Here is a 19,187-nt window from a genome sequence, read left to right as displayed (position 1 = left end):
AAGTGCAAACTACCTTCATAATCATAAAAAAACTTAAAATATGACTTAAAAAAGAGCAGACAAAGAAACATATAGAGCTCCAAATATATTTAACCACATTTATCACACCACACTGACACACAGATAGACTTTTCTTATGAGCAGTAATGCATTTTAAGAGAAAGGTCAGAGTTCGTCCTCAGGGAGCGGTATTTTCCATTAAACTAGGGCCATATGTTTAATAGGAGCGACTCACAGAGAGATATAGTGCTCACGCTCACATTGGTCCCCAGTGGTCAGGCGGAGTAATGCATTAACACGCCCCTCTGGGAACCATATTTTTATTTTCAGACCAAAGACTGATTGTATAAAAAGCATTTGGTTATTAGTGATATAAATTCACTGTAGCGCTGCGTTTTTTTACTGTCATAAAAATAGTGAAGTGATTTGGACTAAGATGGAGGACATTTTTTAAAATCTCAAGTACAACAATTCACCAAATTTTGAGAAATCATAAAAAAATGTGTCAGAAATTTGGCGACCGTCTGTACTCTCTGAAATTCCTTTGATTTATTCAGAAAGTTCAAATATGTTCTTTATTTTTTTACTACCCGATTAAAGTGAAAGTTTGTTTAAAGGGCCCATGTTACGCTATTTTCTGATCTACTGTATGTTATAATGTTGTTTCCTGGTCACAAACAGACCTGGAGTTCTTTTCTCAAACGGAAAACACTCTGTTCCACCTTGTGATGTCATCATGTGGTAATACAGGAAGTGCTCCACTGTGTTTTTAAACTCCACACACCTTTTGTAATAATTATTTGGAAGAGTTCAGCCCTGGAATTGTCAATCTCTACTGGAAAAAAAGATAAAAGGTAACTGTTAACATGAAAACTACCACTTTATGACATCACAAGGTGGAACAGAGCATTTTGAGCTTTGTAGATTTAGACAGACTAATAAAAAAGGATTACTCAAACATGTGTGAATGACTTAAAGTTCGGAAGAGTCAATTTTGCTTAAGATATGCCATTTAAAAATATATAATTATGGTCTTAATTTCTACATCTGAATTGTAACAGTAAATCCATTATTATTATTATTATTATTATTATTATTATTATTATTATTATTATTATTATTATTATTATTATTATTATTATTATTATTATTATTATTATTATTTTGTATTTTTTTTTCTTTCTTTCTTTGTCAGGGATCATGTTTATTTATTTATTTATTTTATTATTTTTTATTTTGTAATGTATTTTTTTCTTTCTTTCTTTGTCAGGGATCATGTTTATTTATTTATTTATTTATTTTATTATTTTTTATTTTGTAATTTATTTTTTTCTTTCTTTCTTTGTCAGGGATCATGTATATTTATTTATTTTTTATTTTTATTTATTTATTTATTTCCTGAATGGCATAAACGCAGTAACGAGGGAGCGTCATGATGTGATCTTGTGTAGTTCGGTGCAGGATTTCGCGGTAGGCCACACGTTTCAGGTTAACACCGTGTGCTCCTGTCAGTGCTGCCCGCTCACACTCAGAGTCCGGCCATTCGCTCTCAGCTGTTTTTTCAAGCTTTCAATCTTGTTTTCAGGCACAACAAACGCTGTACTGGACGTGTTTCCTTTGGCCCGTGCTCCCTCCCACAGGCCTCCTCACCCTCCCATATTAAGCTGCTCTGCTTGGATACTGTTCCCCCCGAAAGAGAAACAACCATAGGATTTGGCTTTGAGTCGTAACGGTCCAGAAACAAGCCCCATTCCCAATTCTCCCCAGTCCTGTCCCCCAGAGTAAATATGGATAGCTCTAAAATATGACCTAATCTGTCAAGCCTAAAGTGCAGTTCCTACCACAGCGGTCGCAGCTCGATACAGTGAGCTAAAGTTGTGCATGAGCCATATTAGTTTCAGGATGGAACAGAAAACGTATCTTATTAATCCCTGTGTGAAACGGCTTGGACATCAGTGTGGAGAGCGAGCCACACAGGTCAGTGGAAGAAACATTAGGTTAAAAAGTCTGCCCCTGGGATTTCTCCAATATCACAGTGTGCAGGAGGAGCCGAGCCGCATGAATCAGCCCCTCTCAGAATCTGTTTTTATGAATTTACACGTTCGAGAGTGTGCTCTGGGGGTTATTGAAAAAACATAACTGCCCCTGACTACATTTCTTTATGTTGAGCATAACAGGCCTGAAATAAAGGTACACAAAGTGTAAGAGCTGTGACTAATCAGAGGGAGGAGGATGAGCTTTGAAGCAGAACTCACAAAACTAAACCATGTGTGCAGTGTGGACAAGAGGCAGACGGTGCTTATCACACACATTGTGTTTGCTACGGTTTGGCAGTAAACCCTGTGTTCACAGGTGGAGCACTGGTGGGTGGAGCTCCTGCTCTGCTACATGTGGCGTGGGTCTAATGACGCGCTCCGTGGCCTGCACTCGCCGGCCCTTTCGGGGCAGTAACCACACAGAGGTGCTGAAGGCCGAGGACTGTCCGAGCCCCAAGCCCAGCCCCGTCCAAGCGTGCAACCGCTTCGACTGCCCTCCCATGTGGGACCCACGTGACTGGGGCAAGGTGAGGCCAGTAAACATCTGATCATAAGTGATGCTTTTATCAGGGTCTGTTGATATAATCCAGGTGATCCCTCTAAAGGAAATGGCACCTCTGTATTTGTGTTGCTTCAGTGCTCGAGGAGCTGTGGTGGAGGAGTTCAGAGGAGGCAGGTCCTGTGCAAACAGCGTTTGGCAGATGGCAGCATTTTAGACCTGCCCAACACATTCTGCCCCTCAAAGAGCCCAGTGACCCAACAGACCTGTGCCCGGCAGGACTGCCCCGCTATGTGGGTCACCACCGAGTGGTCCCAGGTACAGGACTCAGATATGATACGCAGGGTTTATTGACACATTGCACATTTTAAGAGTTTAAACGCTATAGTCTGAATGATTCTCTTGTGTCTCAGTGTTCAGTGACCTGTGGCACTGGGGTCCAGAGGCTCCAGGCCGTGTGCCGGAAACAAGGAGAAGACGGTCGATATCGCACCATTCATCCCACAAACTGTTCTCAGATCGCCCATCCCAACAGCGTCAGGCCGTGCTCCCTCAGCCTCTGTGACAGTGAGCTTTTTATTTTGTGTTATATTAAAGAATAAGAGTTTGAATCATCTTAAACCACTATGTTGTTTTACAGATTCAATCAAACCAGGTCCAACCAGTCAACCCCCAAAGAAAGTTTACATCCAGTTGCAAAAGGGCAAAAAGCTGCAGGTGCTGGTTGGGGGCTACGCTTACCTCCTCCCCTGGACCCCCGTGGTCCTTCGCTGCCCCAGTCGACGCTTCCGTAAAGGACACATCCAGTGGTTAAAGGACGGTAAACCTTTATTCAGCCTCTCTCACCTCTCCATCACGTCTCTGGGGTATGTGAAGATTTACCATTTACTTCCGTCCGATGCCGGCGTTTATACCTGCCTCGACGGCCAAACCCGAGAACATTTAGTCCTGAAGATAATTGGGAGCAAGCAGAAACTGTCGTTGTCCGAAGCTGCGATCTCGAGGCTTAATGGCCCTCAAAAACCGGGCCAAGCGGAGCTGCCTACTTCCTTATTAAACCACTATGACAACATCGTGGAGCGTTTGATCGAGCTCAAAGGATCTGTCCAGGATGTAACAGATTTTGATAAGCTTCATTTGAGTGAAAAGAACAGATCGACCTTGGAAAACGAAGGAGGACGATTAGAACACTCCGGACCGGTTGTGCTCATTGCCGATAGCCACAAGCTAAATGAGATAATGCACAGTCCGTCTGGGGAAGAACAGCTAGCCCACCTGCTTAATGACCTAACCAAGACACACAGTGAAAGCAATGAGTCAACCCTGCATCCGGGAACAGCAACTCAAAAACCTCTCTATTATAATACCAAAGTGCACACGCCAAGGCCAAGACGACCCGTGATCATTCAGCAGCCACGCAGAATGGGAACAGCGCCATCTTCCTCTGAGAGAGCAGTGCACGTGGGGCTGCCAGTGCTGCTGCAAAAACCAGTAGCGAGTTTGGAGTTGAAATGTAATACTTTAGGGAGTCCACCGCCAATCATAAAGTGGAGTAAGAATGGAAAAGCACTGAGTTACAATAGCAGGTAAGGATATTAGTGTTCTGTGTGTCTATATTACAACAAAACTGACTCTTGTGAGCTTTAAGTTGTGTTATAATGTTGTTACGTCGTCAAAAACAGACCTGGAGTTGTGTTTTTGTTTCATTCGCACATGTTTAACTCACAAATCCTGCATATTTAGGCTGCGTTCTTATCTCAAACTGAAAAAACAAACGCTCTGTTCCACCTTGTGATGTCATCTGGTAATACAGGAAGTGCTCCGCTGTGTTTTTAAACTCCACACATCTTCGCTAGAATCATTTACTACCTTTTAACTTTCACCTTTAGTTCGGTAGAGATTAGCAATTCCAGGGCTGAAATTGTTTAAATGATTCTAGAAATGAAAGCGTGTGGAGTTTAAAAACAAGACACTTCCTGTATTACCACATGATGACATCACAAGGTGGAACAGAGCGTTTTCAGTTTGAGACAAGAACTCAGCCTAGATATGAAGGATTTGTGTGTTAAACATGTGTGAATGAAACAAAAAAACACAACTCCAGGTCTGTTTGTGATGAGGAAACACGGGATCTTTAAACATATTTTCGTTAAATTGCAAACAAAAATGACAAACCTCACTTTACTTTTGTATATTTGTGTTTTCGATTGCCAATAAAAATAAAAATATTAAGTTATGATCCAATAACGCTTCGCTGTTACCTGTAGAATGTAAACACTTTTTAAAAATCAGTTTTGCAGTTGAAGAGAAGTGATCTCTCAAGAGAAAATAATAATTCATAATAATAATAGAAACGCAAATTATTATTATTTTATTTATTTCTATTAATTATTGAACCGTGTTTTTGTTTCGACAGAGTAATCGCGTTGCCCAGCGGTTCACTAAAGATTCTCTTCCCAAACAAACACGACGAAGGCCTTTACACCTGCACCGCAAGGAACCGTTTTGGGACCGCTAAACTTTCATCGTGGCTGCAAGTAAACGGTAAGGATTACTCAGACACGAGACGCCATTTTGAGTTTGTACTCGGTTACGTATTCGCAGTATCTGTTGTAGCGCTTTTAAGGATTCTTTTAAGTACTTCTGGGAAACGGTAAAACACACAAAGTTAAGATTCCGCAGTCCGTGTCGGGTCACCTCTCCGCCGTCTCCCATCAAAACACAATTTATTCAATGCTTCTGCGCATCCTCCCCACATATGACAACAATTATAGGGGCAAGTTTCAAAATAAAATAGCATAGCGTGCAGACAACAGGGTGTGTACTTCTGAATAATCAGTGTTGAGTTTTTCAATATCCCTTCATTTATCATTGTAAAGTAAATCCAATGCAACCTCCTTAATAACGTCTTTTGGCTTTTTGTCTCACTTTCATGTCTTGCAGTTGGAAAAGGAAGAAACTGTGCCCAAGGTCAATGTTTGGAGCGGAGTAACAGCAGTCAAATGTGCACTGGTCCGACCTGCTCTTTCAGGTACTATATACGTCAACAGGTCTATATCATGAACCCCTACAGGAGGAATTAAAGTACTACACTTTAAAAGTCCTATGATACGGAAAATTGACTCTTGTGAGGTTTCAGCCGTGTTATAATGTTGTCACGTCATCAAAAACAGACCTGGAGTTGTGTTTGGTTTCATTCATGCACGTTTGAGTAACACTTTATTACATTATCACTCCCTCTCCAAAGCTCAAAAGGCTCTGTTCCACCTTGTGATGTCATGAAGTGGTAGTTTTCAAGTTAACAGCTCCTTTTACCTTTTAGTTCAGTAGAGAAAAGTGGCAATTCCGGCGCTGAAATGATCCAAATGATTCTAGAAATGAAGGTGTATGGAGTTTAAAAACACAGTGGAGCACTTCCTGTGTTACCACATGATGACATCACAAGGTGGAACGGAGTGTTTTCAGTTTGAGAGAAGAACTCAGCTTAAAAAGGCAGGGTTTGTCCGTTAAACGTGTGTGAATGAAACAAAAAAAACACAACTCCAGGTCTGTTTGTGACGAGGAAACAACAGTAAATCGTTGTCGTATGGGTCTTTTAAGCAGCGACACTGAAGTCTACTTATAACACAATTATCCATCCATCCATTTTCTTGTGTTTATCCGGGGCTGGTCGCGGGGGGCAGCAGTCTAAGCAGGGACTCCCAGACTTCCCTCACCCCAGACACATCCTCCAGCTCCTCCGGTGGGACCCCAAAGCGTTCCCAGGCCAGCAGAGAGACATAGTCCCTCCAGCGTGTCCTGAGTCTCCTCTCAACGTGGACGAGCAGCGACTCTACTCCGAGCTCCTCCCGTGTGACTGAGCTCCTCACTCTGTCTCTAAGGGAGCACAGAGCCACCCTGCGGAGGAGACTCATTTGGGACGCTTGTATACGTCATCTTGTCCTTTTGGTCGTTACCCAGAGCTCATGACCATAGATGAGGGCAGAAACGTGGACTGACCTGTTAATCGAGAGCTTTGTCTTTAAGCTCAGCTCCACCTTTACCACCACAGACCGATACAGCGACCGCATCTCTACAGACGCCGCACCGATCCAACTGTCAACCTCACGCTCCATCCTCCCCTCACTCCCACACTTTAACACAATTAAACGTACAGTAATATAAGGATTTGTTCTTTTACCGCCCCCTTGTGGCAGGAGGCATGAAAAACACACATTTGCAAACCTATATTAATCAGTGTCGTCGTTTCAGGTGGCAGGTGGAGCCGTGGACCCAGTGCTCGGCCGTTTGCGGAGGCGGGTCCCAGCGCAGGAGGGTGCGATGTGTGACGGGTGTGGCGGGCGCGACGGGGGCAGACAACCGGGACAAAGAAGTGGGGAGCCATCACTGCTCAGGACGCAGCCCCTCCAACACACGACTGTGCAACGTGCTGCCCTGCGTCCGATGGGCCACGACGCCTTGGGGCCAGGTAAAGAAAAAAGTTGAAGATAAAAATGAATCAAGATGTGAGAAATAATCTGTAGAAATAATTTGAAACGAGCTGCCCTTAACACACGAGTGAATCTGTTGGATGACTAAGTGTTTTATTTTATTTTTGCAGTGCCACGGTCAGTGCGTAGGTTCAGGTTTGGCCACACAACATCGTCACGTTTACTGCCAGGACACGAACGGGACCAAAGTGTCCTACAGGCTGTGCAGCGGACTCCAGAGGTAAACGACTAAACTTTTACCTGTGAAAACCCGTAACTCATTTGGTGTCGCTAGAACAGGGTTAATGTGCAAAGGTAACAGTCGTTTATTTAAAGATGTGCAGGAGATGGGTCTGATTTTGTTCAATTTCTTTTTATTTCTACATTGAGAGCACTCAGACTTTCACTTTGATTGGCGCCTTGTGCAAATACAAAGCGATACAAACAGAAATAAGACAAAATTCAACTACATAGGTCCATTTAAAACATTAAAACAGGAGCAGGTGTGAGTGTAAATGTTCATCACCAGATTATTAAAGTGCATTAGTGGCTCCAGTTTCATGTCCAATTTAGGGAAGCAAAATAACCAAAAGCTTTTTTCCCCATTTCAGATCAAGTGCGTCCAGTTTTTAGACGTATAATCATGAAATCTTGTATTAAAGGTTCAGATATTCAGGCAGTTGTTCAGTGCGGTAAATCTGGTTTGATAAAGATTAATGTTACTTTAATCTGTAAATGTTTCACTGTCTCATGTTCTGATTCACTGTTTCACATTTTGATCGATGTGTGAGTGTTTGGGAGTGAGTTCTGTGCTGTTTTATGCTGCATCTTGACCAAATTGTCCTGTCCTGATACAATATTGAATAAACGAATAAATAAATAAATATGAATTCCCCATGTTTTTAAGGCCCATCTCTGTGAGGAACTGCTCCACTGACGCCTGCGCCCTTCAGTGGAGGATAGGCCCGTGGACTCAGTGCACTGCCTCCTGTGGTCGTCATGGTTTCCAGTCTCGTCTGGTCAGCTGCGTGCACCGCCGCACGGGCAAGGCCACGCGAGAACATCACTGCATGTGGAGGCCCCGCCCCTCCAGCTGGCAGAGGTGCAACGTACTGTCCTGTGGCAGAGGTAAAGGAAAAACACTTTTCAGTGAGTTCAGTTATGACGCAAACCAGACTCTTGTGAGCTTCAAGATGTGTTTTGTTTCATTCACACATTTGAGTAACACTTTATTTGTTTGTCTACATCTCCAAAGCTCAAAATGCTCTGTTCCACCTTGTGATGTCATGAAGTGGTAGTTTTCAAGTTAACAGCTACTTTTTACCTTTAGTTCATTAGAAATTGGCAATTCCAGAGCTGAAATGATCCAAATGATTCTAGTGAAGGTGTGTGGAGTTTAAAAACACAGTGGAGCACTTCCTGCATTACCATTTGACATCACAAGGTGGAACAGAGCGTTTTTAGAGAAGAACTCAGCCTAAATCTGCAGAGTTTGTGTGTTAAACATGTGTGAATAAAACAAAACACAACTCCAGGTCTGTTTGTGATGAGCAAACAACATTAGATCAGACATAGATCAGAACATAATATGGACTCTTTAAAATCCATCTTTACAGATTCGATACATCGTTTAGAGAAGTTCAGGACTAAATATAACTTTAGCTTTTTTACAACTTCTGTTAAAAAAGTCCCTTGTTCTTGCATCACGTTAGACGTGTGACTGTTAAAGGGAACATCTTACACTATTTTTAGATCTGTGTTGTAATGTTTCCTCATCACAAACAGACCTGGAGTTGTGTTTTGTTTCATTCACACTTTTTAACACGCAAACCCTGCATATTTTCACTCTGTTTTTAAACTCCACACACCTTCACTAGAATCATTTGGATCATTTTATGCATGGAACTGACAACTGAACTAACAAACTACCACTTCATGACATCACAAGGTGAAACAGAGCGTTTTGAGCTTTGGAGATGTCGACAGATGAATGTGTGAATGAAACAAAACACAACTCCAGATCTGTTTTTGATGTGGAAACAACATTATAACATGGATTAAAGCTCATTTTTGCGTAGTATTATGGAAACTAGTGACTGTTGGTCCATTTGTTCATAGTCAGGAGCTTTTATTATTTGTAAGTATCTGAAATTTCATCGCTTGTGTATTTCCCTCAGCAGGAGAGTGCCTCGACAGCACCAGATACTGCAACAAGGTGCATCAGCTGGAGCTCTGCCCTCTCCCGCAGTTTAAGACCCGCTGCTGTCAGACCTGCAGAAACACCTGAGACCTGGGAACTACACAAACTAGACCGGACTAAGACGAGACGCTCCCCCATAGTGTCACCACAACAGGACCGTGAACACACCGCGACGCCACGGGAAAGGAGCCACGTTCATATCCACATAACGGACTCAGCGGGGTGTGGATTTGGGGTGGACTCGTCGTGAAGGCTTCAATTTTACTCCAAATTTTACAAAATCATCGTCACAGTCATTCGCCAACAGCATTATGAGAAACAGGAACTCGTGGTATGTCCGTCTGAGCCAAAATGAAACTAAAAAGGCGTTTTCTGCACCAGTTTTCCAAAAAGGCGAAAACGTTGAGTTATAGCAGCACCTTACATTCACTGCGCAGTGCAAAAATAATACCAGATGTAAAATATACAAGAAAATATATTGAATTTGATGGGGGACCTCTGTGTTAATCACTAGATATTTGCTTTTATTGCAGCAGGTCCAGATTTAATGGTAACTGTTTTTAATAGATTGGAGGAAAAGCAGCTTAAATTCTCTAAGTAGTAAATGAGAAATAATGTTCACCTGGAAAAGGGCTCATGGCTCATTAAGGCTCGTTTAGCAGTGAACGGTCATTTAAAATTCATTACGATTGCAGTTGTTTTAATGGTTTTGGCCAAACAAAGACTACGTTTGAGTTCAATTGCTTTTGCATGGGTTGCACTAATCTAATATAGAGGAGTTTGGCTGAAGCAAATACATTTCTTCTGCATTTGAGGAAAAAGAGTGAGAGACTTTTTGCACTCAGATCTCCTTTAGGCCTTTTGTTGAAAACAGGGCTTGGGGGAGGTGTTTTAAAACTCTGGTTTGTAAGTAAGTGTTAAGATTTTTATTTTTGTAAGATACGTTTTAGAAAAGCGTTTTAAGAAATGTTTATTTTAACCACTTAGAGGCGTAGTGACGTAATAGTCTTTTGCTGGCAGACGTATTCTTCATTCAAGTACGGAACAATACGATACAGATAAAATACATCATGGTTAAATAGAAATAATACCTGGCAGGCAAATTTTGCACTTTTCTCTTTGAATATGTCTTGGGTGAGTCTTTACATTGACCAGAGCCACAGACGAGGAGGAGGAAGAGGAGGAGGAGGAGGAAAAGGAGGAGGAGGCGACTGGTCCTTTCATCGAGTCAAACGTTTTATGTGAAAAAACATGTTTAAATGTAGATATTATCTTGTTGTTGACTATTTATTTGATTGTTTTCATGTATATAACTGTAAATATCAAATGCCTGAGTATTCATATCCCTGTAGATTATATGGATATTAATGTTATGGGGACCCCTGCTGGTGACATGATGCATTACTCTGTTGATTTGTGGAAAAAGCATTAAATAAAATGAATTACATTCCTATTGTAAATGTGTTGTTTTGCTTATTACTTGACTAACAAGGTAAACAACATCATTAAACTTTGGATTATAGACTGTAAATAGCGTTGGAAAGTAATTTTGTTGTGCATTTTGGTACAGTTACTCTTTTATTTAGTAGTATTCAGAATGTAGTTACTTTACTAAATTAAAATTGGGGGTTTAACGTGTAATTTTTAAAGAAAACACAGCTTTTACATTGTCCACACGTGTAGTTTTTTGTCTCTAATTATAAATAAATCAATTCTTAACAAACAGAGCAACAAAAATAAAGCTGTAAGTTTGTAATTATATGTATTTCTATGTTTTTTACACTATAATATCATGAAAATCAGTGTATCCAGTACTAGTAATGGAATACTTTGCAAAACACTTACATTACAAAACAACTAGAGCAAAGAGAACAGGAAAAACAGGGCAATCCTTACGTCACAAATGAAGTGAGCTGTAGAATTAGAGTAAACACTTCCCCTTTTTTTTTTTTTTTTTAAGTATGTCACCTTCCCTCTTTTACTTTCTACATTTACCACAGACGTACAGAGAGTTGTTGTTGACACAGTGAAGGATGCAGAACAGCAGTGCATCATGGTGGAAGTAGTTGAAGGTTCCTGTTTAAACTCGATCCAGGTTCTGCGCGTTTCTCTCGTGGATGAGCTGGAGGGACGCGTCGAGTCGCTCCTGGAGAATCTCGTGACCCATGGAGTGTTTGGCAGAGACGACAGGGAGCAGGTCTTGTGTCACTTGGGACCTCGAGCCAGAGTTAGACAAGTTCTGGATATTGTTCAGTGCAAAGGAGAAGAAGCTGCCAAAGTATTTCTCTCCATCAACAGCTGCTCTCACCTGGAGCCACAGTCCAGGCCGAGCGGAGGACGGTCTGCAGGTGGGTCCATGGGTTTACTGTGGGTCCATGGGTTTACTGTGGGTCCATGGGTTTACTGTGGGTCCATGGGTTTACTGTGGGTCCATGGGTTTACTGTGGGTCCAGGGGTTTACTGTGGGTCCATGGGTTTACTGTGGGTCCATGGGTTTACTGTGGGTCCAGGGGTTTACTGTGGGTCCATGGGTTTACTGTGGGTCCATGGGTTTACTGTGGGTCCAGGGGTTTACTGTGGGTCCATGGGTTTACTGTGGGTCCATGGGTTTACCGTGGGTCCAGGGGTTTACCGTGGGTCCATGGGTTTACCGTGGGTCCAGGGGTTTACCGTGGGTCCAGGGGTTTACCGTGGGTCCATGGGTTTACTGTGGGTCCAGGGGTTTACTGTGGGTCCAGGGGTTTACTGTGGGTCCATGGGTTTACTGTGGGTCCATGGGTTTACTGTGGGTCCATGGGTTTACTGTGGGTCCAGGGGTTTACTGTGGGTCCAGGGGTTTACTGTGGGTCCATGGGTTTACTGTGGGTCCAGGGGTTTACTGTGTCCTAAAGTTAGGACAGCGTGTTTGGGAGGAAGAAGTACTCACTTTGATTGTTTAAGTAAAAGACCAGACACTGTAGAAAAAAAATAAAAAAATAAAAATAAATAAATAATAATAATAAATAGATAAAAAATAGATAAGTAAGTAAAAATAAATCAGAAAGTAAAAATAAATAAGTAAGTAAAAATAAAATAAATAAATAAGTAAAAATAAATAAATAAGTAAGTAAAAATAAAATAAATAAATAAATAAGTAAAAATAAAATAAATAAGTAAAAATAAATAAGTAAGTAAAAATACAATAAATAAGTAAAAATAAATAAATAAAATAAAATTCATACTCAAGTAAAGGTCAAAGTTTCACTTGAAAGAAATCTACTGGAGTAAAAGTGTTATGCGTTTAAAAATGTACTTTAAGAGAGAAAAAGTAAAAGTACTTCTTGGAAATCTAACAAAGCTTCAAATCTGGTTCAACAGAAACAGTTGAATCCATCTCTTTATTCTAGCTTTTTTTTTCTTTGTATATTTTTGTTTGCTCAAATTATGAACGTGTTAAAAAATAAATCCTCAAACGTTTCTGCAGGTCTCAAAGAAAAATTATAATAATAAATAATAAAAAATTATAAAAATAATAAAAAACCTAAACTATTAACATGTAAGTACCATATCCACTACTGAACTGAAACGACAACATTCAGAATACTTTAAAAAAATGTTATTTATTCAGTGAAAAATAAAACTCTCACTATATTATTGTGAGATATTATTTAGTTTTTCTCATGTTGGCGTCTGTCCTTTATCAGATTCAGTGCCATTTTTAGTTTTGTCCTTCAAATTACATTCATTTCAAAATATAAATCAGACGTTATGTTTGTCTGTGTCGTCCTTCAGTCGTCCAGATCGTTTCCATAGCAACAGAAGATGTAATAAATAAATAAATAAACTGTTCTTGCTCCTGAGGTTTGATGTAGTTTCCCCAAATATGTTTAACTCTTATTTCAATGGATCACTGTTTTGTAATTCTACTTGAGTAATATTATTTTGAAGTAAATTTACTGCTACTTGAGTAGAATTTTGGCAATTTACTTTTGGTTCTAGCACAATTCAGATGTTTACCTAAAAGTTCTAGTCCTATATTGCACAAAATTGACTCTTGTGAGCTTTAAATCACGTTATAATGCTGTTTCCTCCTCAAAAACAGACCTGGAGTTGTGTTTTTGTTTCATTCACACATGTCTGAATAGATTTTAATTCTTTTTGTTGTAATACGATAAGATTTGAGCTGTAGAGAGTTGAATAAATAACTTTTGTGGCTCATTTTGCTGTTTATTTGGTGTATCTCAGAGGGTTGTACAAATACTACACTACAAGTCGTGCAATAAAAAAAAGCACATTATGGACTTTGTGATGGGCCCCTCCCTGCAGTGGGCCCTGGGTAAACAGTCCCCTTCACCCCCCCAGTGTGACCCCCCCAGTGTGACCCCCCTGGCACCTCAGCCCTTTTTATGATACTGTCTATTTAAAAATGGTTTACGGGGATTATCTTGCATTATTGTTATAGTATCAGTGGCATAAATTACTTTCAATATTATCATTTATGCTGATTTTTCTCTTTAGCGAAAGGGAAAATCTATCAACAGAGCAAATCGTTGTAGGAGTGACGCCGTTTCGCTGCTCGTCCAAGCCGCTTCTTCAGTTCTGGTCAGATTACTGCTGGACACTGCCTTATATTTGTCTGAAAGGAGAAGCTAACTACTTTACCTGCTAGTCCTATTGTTTTCTATGTTTGTTTTTTGTTTCGCTTTGGGTCTGAGTAACAGTATGACTAGCTGGGATGCTAATAGGTGTGAAATCACTCATTAGGGGCTTGAATGACTACGTTAAATAGGACTCAGGCACAGTGCACACTTAGGACAGCACAATAGACCCAGCATACAAACAGAAACTATAAATAATATGTGTTTTTTGAGTTTTAGTGCAGTTTGCTCCTCCCTATATAAATAAATAAATAAATAAGTAAATAAATAAATAAATAAATAAATAAATAAATAAATAAATACAATTAAAATAAACATTAAAATAAATAATAATAATAATAATAATAATAATAATAATAATAATAATAATAATAATAATAATAATAATAATAATAATAATAATAATAATAAATAAAATAAACTTCAATTCATACTCAAGTAAAGGTCAAAGTTTCACCTGAAAAAATCTACTTGAGTAAAAGTATTAAAATACGCCTTTAAAAATGTACTTAAAGAGTAAATAGTAAAAGTATTTCACGTAGACTTCTTTGAAATTTAACAAACAACTGAATCCATCTCTTTATTCTAGCATTTTGTTCTTTGTATATTTCACTCTTAAAACGTTTTGTCCAGTTAACACATTTTATTTGTCTTTTGCGATGGATCAGACCTGGACGACATCGATTACACCGACATCTTTAGCGTTAAATCGTGCTTCAAATTTTGTTATCGTGACAGGTCTGATCATAACACAAGTCCGTAAACACCATTAACTAATTTGTGTTTTTCAGAATTCAAAAAAATCCTTCTGAAGCACAAGGATGTCCTCAGACGCAGAAGTGAAACGATGCTGTACTACAACACCCGACACGGAGAGAAGATCTTATTCTCCGAACATTATGTGAGTCTCCTTTTGGTGGACGGGCATCAGAGTTTGGACGTAAAGCGGCACGAGGTCCTCACGTTTGGCCATAAGCGTCTCTCTTTGCAGCACAAGGCGGCTTTTAATAGAAAAATATCTCCAAAAGAACTGTTCACTTCTACTGGGAGTCGATCTGTGAAGAAAGTTTTGGTGACCGGCGTCGCTGGCATCGGAAAAACGATCCTGGTTCAGAAAATGCTGTTTGATTTTGGAAGGGGAAAAGAACACCGAGAGTTTGACTTCATCATCCACATGACCTTCAGAGACCTCAACCTCATCGAGAACCCGACGACCCTTCGGGATTTGATTTTACGCAAAAACAGACACCTGGCGAAAGAACTCGACAATATTTTAGCGAACGATGACAAACTTTTAATGATTTTCGACGGGTTTGATGAGTTCAAACATTACGGAAAATGCGACGTGGATTCTTTTGTGAGCGAACCGGACGAAGACGCTGATGTGGTGGAGATCTTTGGGAGTCTGATGCAAGGAGAACTTCTACCCAATGCGTCGGTGCTGCTAACGAGCCGACCTACTGCCGTTAACTACATCCCAGTTGGATTTATCGATAGATTTGTCCTCATTTCTGGTTTCTCTTTGACCGAAGTCCAAGAATACTTTTCCCGCTACTTCCAAGATGAAACGCTGGCAGACCAAATGTTCGCTATCGTCGCAGCGAATGAGCTAATGCTAACACTATGCTACATACCTGCGTTTTGCTACATCGTGTGCTGCATCCTCAAAGATAACAAAGACCTGTGCGGTGAAGGCCCCAAGACGATGACGGACATTTACGTGCAATATTTAGTCGCCATGCTTCGATCTCACGCCCAAACAAGAGCAGAAACTTTGAAAGACGAAAACACGGCGCAACCGCTGTCTGACGTAGTGCTAAAGCTAGGTCAGTTAGCTTTCCACAAACTTATGGAGCATCAAACTCTTTTCTACAGCAGTGACAGCGACGTAAAGGCGTTAGAAGGATGCGCCCTGGTTAGCGCCTTCCTCGACAAAACTATGTCTCAAGAACCAGGATGTGTGGAGGAAGTTTACTCGTTCGCACACCTCACCGTTCAGGAGTTTTTCGCGGCGATGTATTGCGCCGTGACAGACGAGCCATTCCCGGAAGCTCTGCAAAACGAAACCACAGGCGAAGGCGCGAGCGACGGACACTTGGACCTGTTTAGTCGTTTTCTTTCTGGGGTCTTATCTGAACGTAACGCTAACCTCTTATCGAGACACGTACGCTTGACTTGCAGCAAAGATAAAATGCTAAGCTATCGGGAAGTTCTGATTCGGAATATTACACTGTTGTGCGAGAACGGAGGTAATATTTTGAACAATCTGCACTGTCTTTTGGAGCAACAAGATCCAAATTTTGGGCTTGACCTACAGCCCAAGACATTACGCATAAATGTTAGCGATGAAACACTATCGGAAATGGATTATAATGCCATAAAATACTTCCTGAATCTGACATATGGTGCGATAGAGGAGCTGGATCTGACGGGAACAGGACTATCCTCCGAAGGGCTAACGAGTTTATATCAGCATTTGATCCGATGTGAAAGATTATGGTGAGTAAATCCACGATATAGTTTGGCTTGACTCAAATGATTTTTCTTACTGATGCACTGTGTAACTTACTGGTGGAGGGTCTGCTACCTGCTTGTCTTCATGGAGATATTACCGTTTTGGCAAGTTAATGGTCAGATCTATGAAGAAGCGAGCCTGCACATGGTAAAAATGTGTGTTTTTAGTGTATTTTTGAGCAATAGAACATCTGTAATCGAGCAAACGGATCATCTTCATAGAGACGAGTGAGTAGCGGAGCCTTAGAAGTTACATAATGCACCGTTAAAATTGACTGCAATATCTTTTGAAGGCTCGGAGATAACGCCCTTGATATGGACATGATTAGGATCGTAGCCGGCGTGCTGCGAAAGTCGGACGTCTTAGAACAACTCGGGTAAGGATTCGAGCTGTAAAACGGTAAACAGTCGGGACGAGACACAATTTTCACAAGACAAAACGAGACGTGACATTGGGTCCACGAGACGAGACCAGATTTTGACATTATTTAGAGAAATTAAATTGTGCAGTTCAATATTGGCTTCATCATTTTTTTGGAGCAGGGGCGGCACCAGGGGGGGGGCTTGAGGGGGCCCTAGCCTCCTGTAGAGTGACAATGCCCCCTCCATAGCTCCGCCCAAGATTTTTACCCTGTTTTCATAGCAAATCCAATCTCGACAAAAACGTACAAACAGCAGCCACAAAGTGTTCAAAATGGAACTACAATAAAAACTGAATTCCATATTTTGTTTTATAAATCAGGGGCTAACTACATTTAAACTGGTTTGAAACTGCAGTGACGATTTGCAAACAAAAGCGGGGAGCAAACTTTGAACTAAACATAACTCAAACAACCACTTTGGGCACTGTGGGTATGTGGTTTACGCAGGAAAAATATAATAAAATCAGTGTCCATGTCCAGAGATGCTTGTTTTTGTAGGTTTATTTCCATGTGCGCAGGCAAACAAACACGTTTACATGTTTAAGGCCTGTTTGCTGCCTCTTCTGCCGACTGGTAAAACCCATACGCTCACCCTGGTGCACTCTGGTCTATGTGAACCACCCACCTATATCCCCCAGGTGCCCCGTAATCTAAACCAGAACAGAAAAGGTGCTAAGGTAAACTATAGTAAATTAGATTGAACAAATGAGCAAAACATAATCTGAAAAATAATCTGGCAAACTAAATTCCCATAAGCAAAAATAATAAACTAATTTTAGAACAAACAAAAATAGGCAAATAGCTCCTGCGACAGTGAAGCAACAACCAACACCGAAGACCTTAGCCTCCTCTTGGCTCCTCCAACCAAAAATATCTGGCACCGCCCCTGTTTTTGAGTTATATTTTGCTGTTTGGATCTCAAGCACTTAACCCTTTTTGTCCAATCGAAATGTCAGTTGACCTCATGGGAAAAAACCTCATGAGATCATTTCGTTTGTGCCCGATCTTGTGACGATTTGGTCTTGTGAGATCTCGCAGAATGAGATCTTGTCCCATCCCTAGTAAATTCTAATACAATACTGTGTAAAAAAAACTTGTGTTGTGTTATTTTTTCCAGTATTGGGTGGGCAAACATTGGGGATGATGAACTGCTCATTCTTTCCAGTGCCATTCGTGACAATAAACAGCTCAAGGAATTGTGGTAAGTTTCATAAAAATACTGTAGTGTGACATAAACATGTGATGAAATCTGAGGAAGTGAGATTATGTTGGCGGAGAAAAACAGTTTCGTAAGGGTGATTCAGGCTGAAATGGCATTAATTTGTCTATTCTTATTTTACTGCTTTGACATTGTAGGATGGAGGGTAACAGAGTGAGCCAAAGGGGTTTGCAGTCACTCGCAGATTTGACTCCACATCCCCTGATGAGAATTGTGTAAGTGAGCACATTTTTAAGATATACAGTGAACACAAGGCATAAATGTAACGTTTTGCATTGACGTTAACCGCAGAGCCATATGGAATGACCTGGAAAACAGCGGTGGTTTGGATTCAGCCTGTATGCAAGAAAGCATTTCTACAAACTTCACAGATGATGACACAATGTGGGACGCATGGGGAGACTGGGTTTTAAAAAGATGTGAGGTAATCAGTAATGACAAGCTCCTCACAGTTCTTCACAAAGTCTGCAACATCCCAGTGCACTGCAGAGAGGACCGGTGGGCAAAAATCTTCTACAAGAATCTGCACAATCTCATAGAGACCAGAATCGAAAGCTGCACTGAAGAAGACACCTGCAAAAAGCTCAAGAGATTTCAAAATACATTATGTTTATGAGTGAACGTTATGCATTTCGAACTCTTGCAATTATGTTGTGATTACTGGAGTAAAAAGAAGAAGGAAAAAAAAAAAAAAAGGAGTGGCCCGTACGGGGATCGAACCCGCGACCTTGGCGTTATTAGCACCACGCTCTAACCAACTGAGCTAACCGGCCATGTGCGAGTCATGTGATAGACTTGTTTAAAAATGTATTTCACAAAGGAATGTACGTAAAATTATTGAGAATTACTTTTTGTATGCGCTTATTCACACGTTTGTATTTCAACCATGATGTAAGCTACTACATTTTATTTAAAGATAATATTTATTTAAAAAGGAACTGAAACATGTCCGCGCTGAAAAATGTGTTTGTATGTATTATATAAGTGGCATGTATTTTGCTAATAAAATATAAAACCAGTAATCTGTAATACTTTCTTTTTTTAAATATTCCATAAATATTTAGGACAAAATAACGGTTGCCAGCGGCGTACCCTTGCGTCTCCCAGTGACGTATTTATTCTGCGACGGCTCTGACTCAACGGGCTAATGTGGTTCATTTAAAATTACCGACAAATCCTTTCAATTCTGTG

General features: G+C 40.6%; 2 protein-coding genes and 1 non-coding gene across 5 annotated transcripts in view; 2 read left to right on the top strand and 1 right to left on the bottom strand.

Annotated features, from left to right (window-relative positions):
* The window catches only part of LOC117386408 (ADAMTS-like protein 1), a 173,152-nt gene extending 162,488 nt beyond the window's left edge, over positions 1-10,664 (top strand). For 2 of the 3 annotated variants that reach the window (XM_033983762.2, XM_055229058.1), the window contains 10 exons: positions 2,353-2,563; positions 2,674-2,853; positions 2,949-3,102; positions 3,176-4,121; positions 4,952-5,079; positions 5,479-5,566; positions 6,787-7,003; positions 7,136-7,245; positions 7,912-8,132; positions 9,182-10,664. In XM_033983762.2, the coding sequence (XP_033839653.1) occupies positions 2,353-2,563; positions 2,674-2,853; positions 2,949-3,102; positions 3,176-4,121; positions 4,952-5,079; positions 5,479-5,566; positions 6,787-7,003; positions 7,136-7,245; positions 7,912-8,132; positions 9,182-9,291 (2,365 nt within the window). In that variant the 3' untranslated portion in view covers positions 9,292-10,664. The remainder of the gene's footprint in view (positions 1-2,352; positions 2,564-2,673; positions 2,854-2,948; positions 3,103-3,175; positions 4,122-4,951; positions 5,080-5,478; positions 5,567-6,786; positions 7,004-7,135; positions 7,246-7,911; positions 8,133-9,181) is intronic. The other variant, XM_055229057.1, reaches the window with a different exon arrangement.
* A 542-nt stretch (positions 10,665-11,206) lies between these two features.
* LOC129457105 (protein NLRC3-like) lies at positions 11,207-18,801 on the top strand. The gene is made up of 6 exons (XM_055229061.1): positions 11,207-11,552; positions 14,633-16,340; positions 16,649-16,732; positions 17,895-17,978; positions 18,134-18,211; positions 18,288-18,801. The coding sequence occupies exons 1-6, from the start codon at positions 11,258-11,260 to the stop codon at positions 18,610-18,612; spliced, it is 2,574 nt and encodes an 857-aa protein (XP_055085036.1). The 5' UTR covers positions 11,207-11,257; the 3' UTR covers positions 18,613-18,801.
* trnai-aau (transfer RNA isoleucine (anticodon AAU)) lies at positions 18,696-18,769 on the bottom strand. Its single transcript has one exon. It is a non-coding gene; the product is annotated as a tRNA-Ile (tRNA).
* Positions 18,802-19,187: the final 386 nt, after the last annotated feature.

Source organism: Periophthalmus magnuspinnatus, chromosome 18 (genome assembly GCF_009829125.3).
Source record: "Periophthalmus magnuspinnatus isolate fPerMag1 chromosome 18, fPerMag1.2.pri, whole genome shotgun sequence".
NCBI lineage: Eukaryota > Metazoa > Chordata > Actinopteri > Gobiiformes > Gobiidae > Periophthalmus > Periophthalmus magnuspinnatus.
The sequence above is the reverse complement of the archived record's forward strand: the minus strand, read 5'-3'. Positions and strand labels throughout refer to the sequence as shown.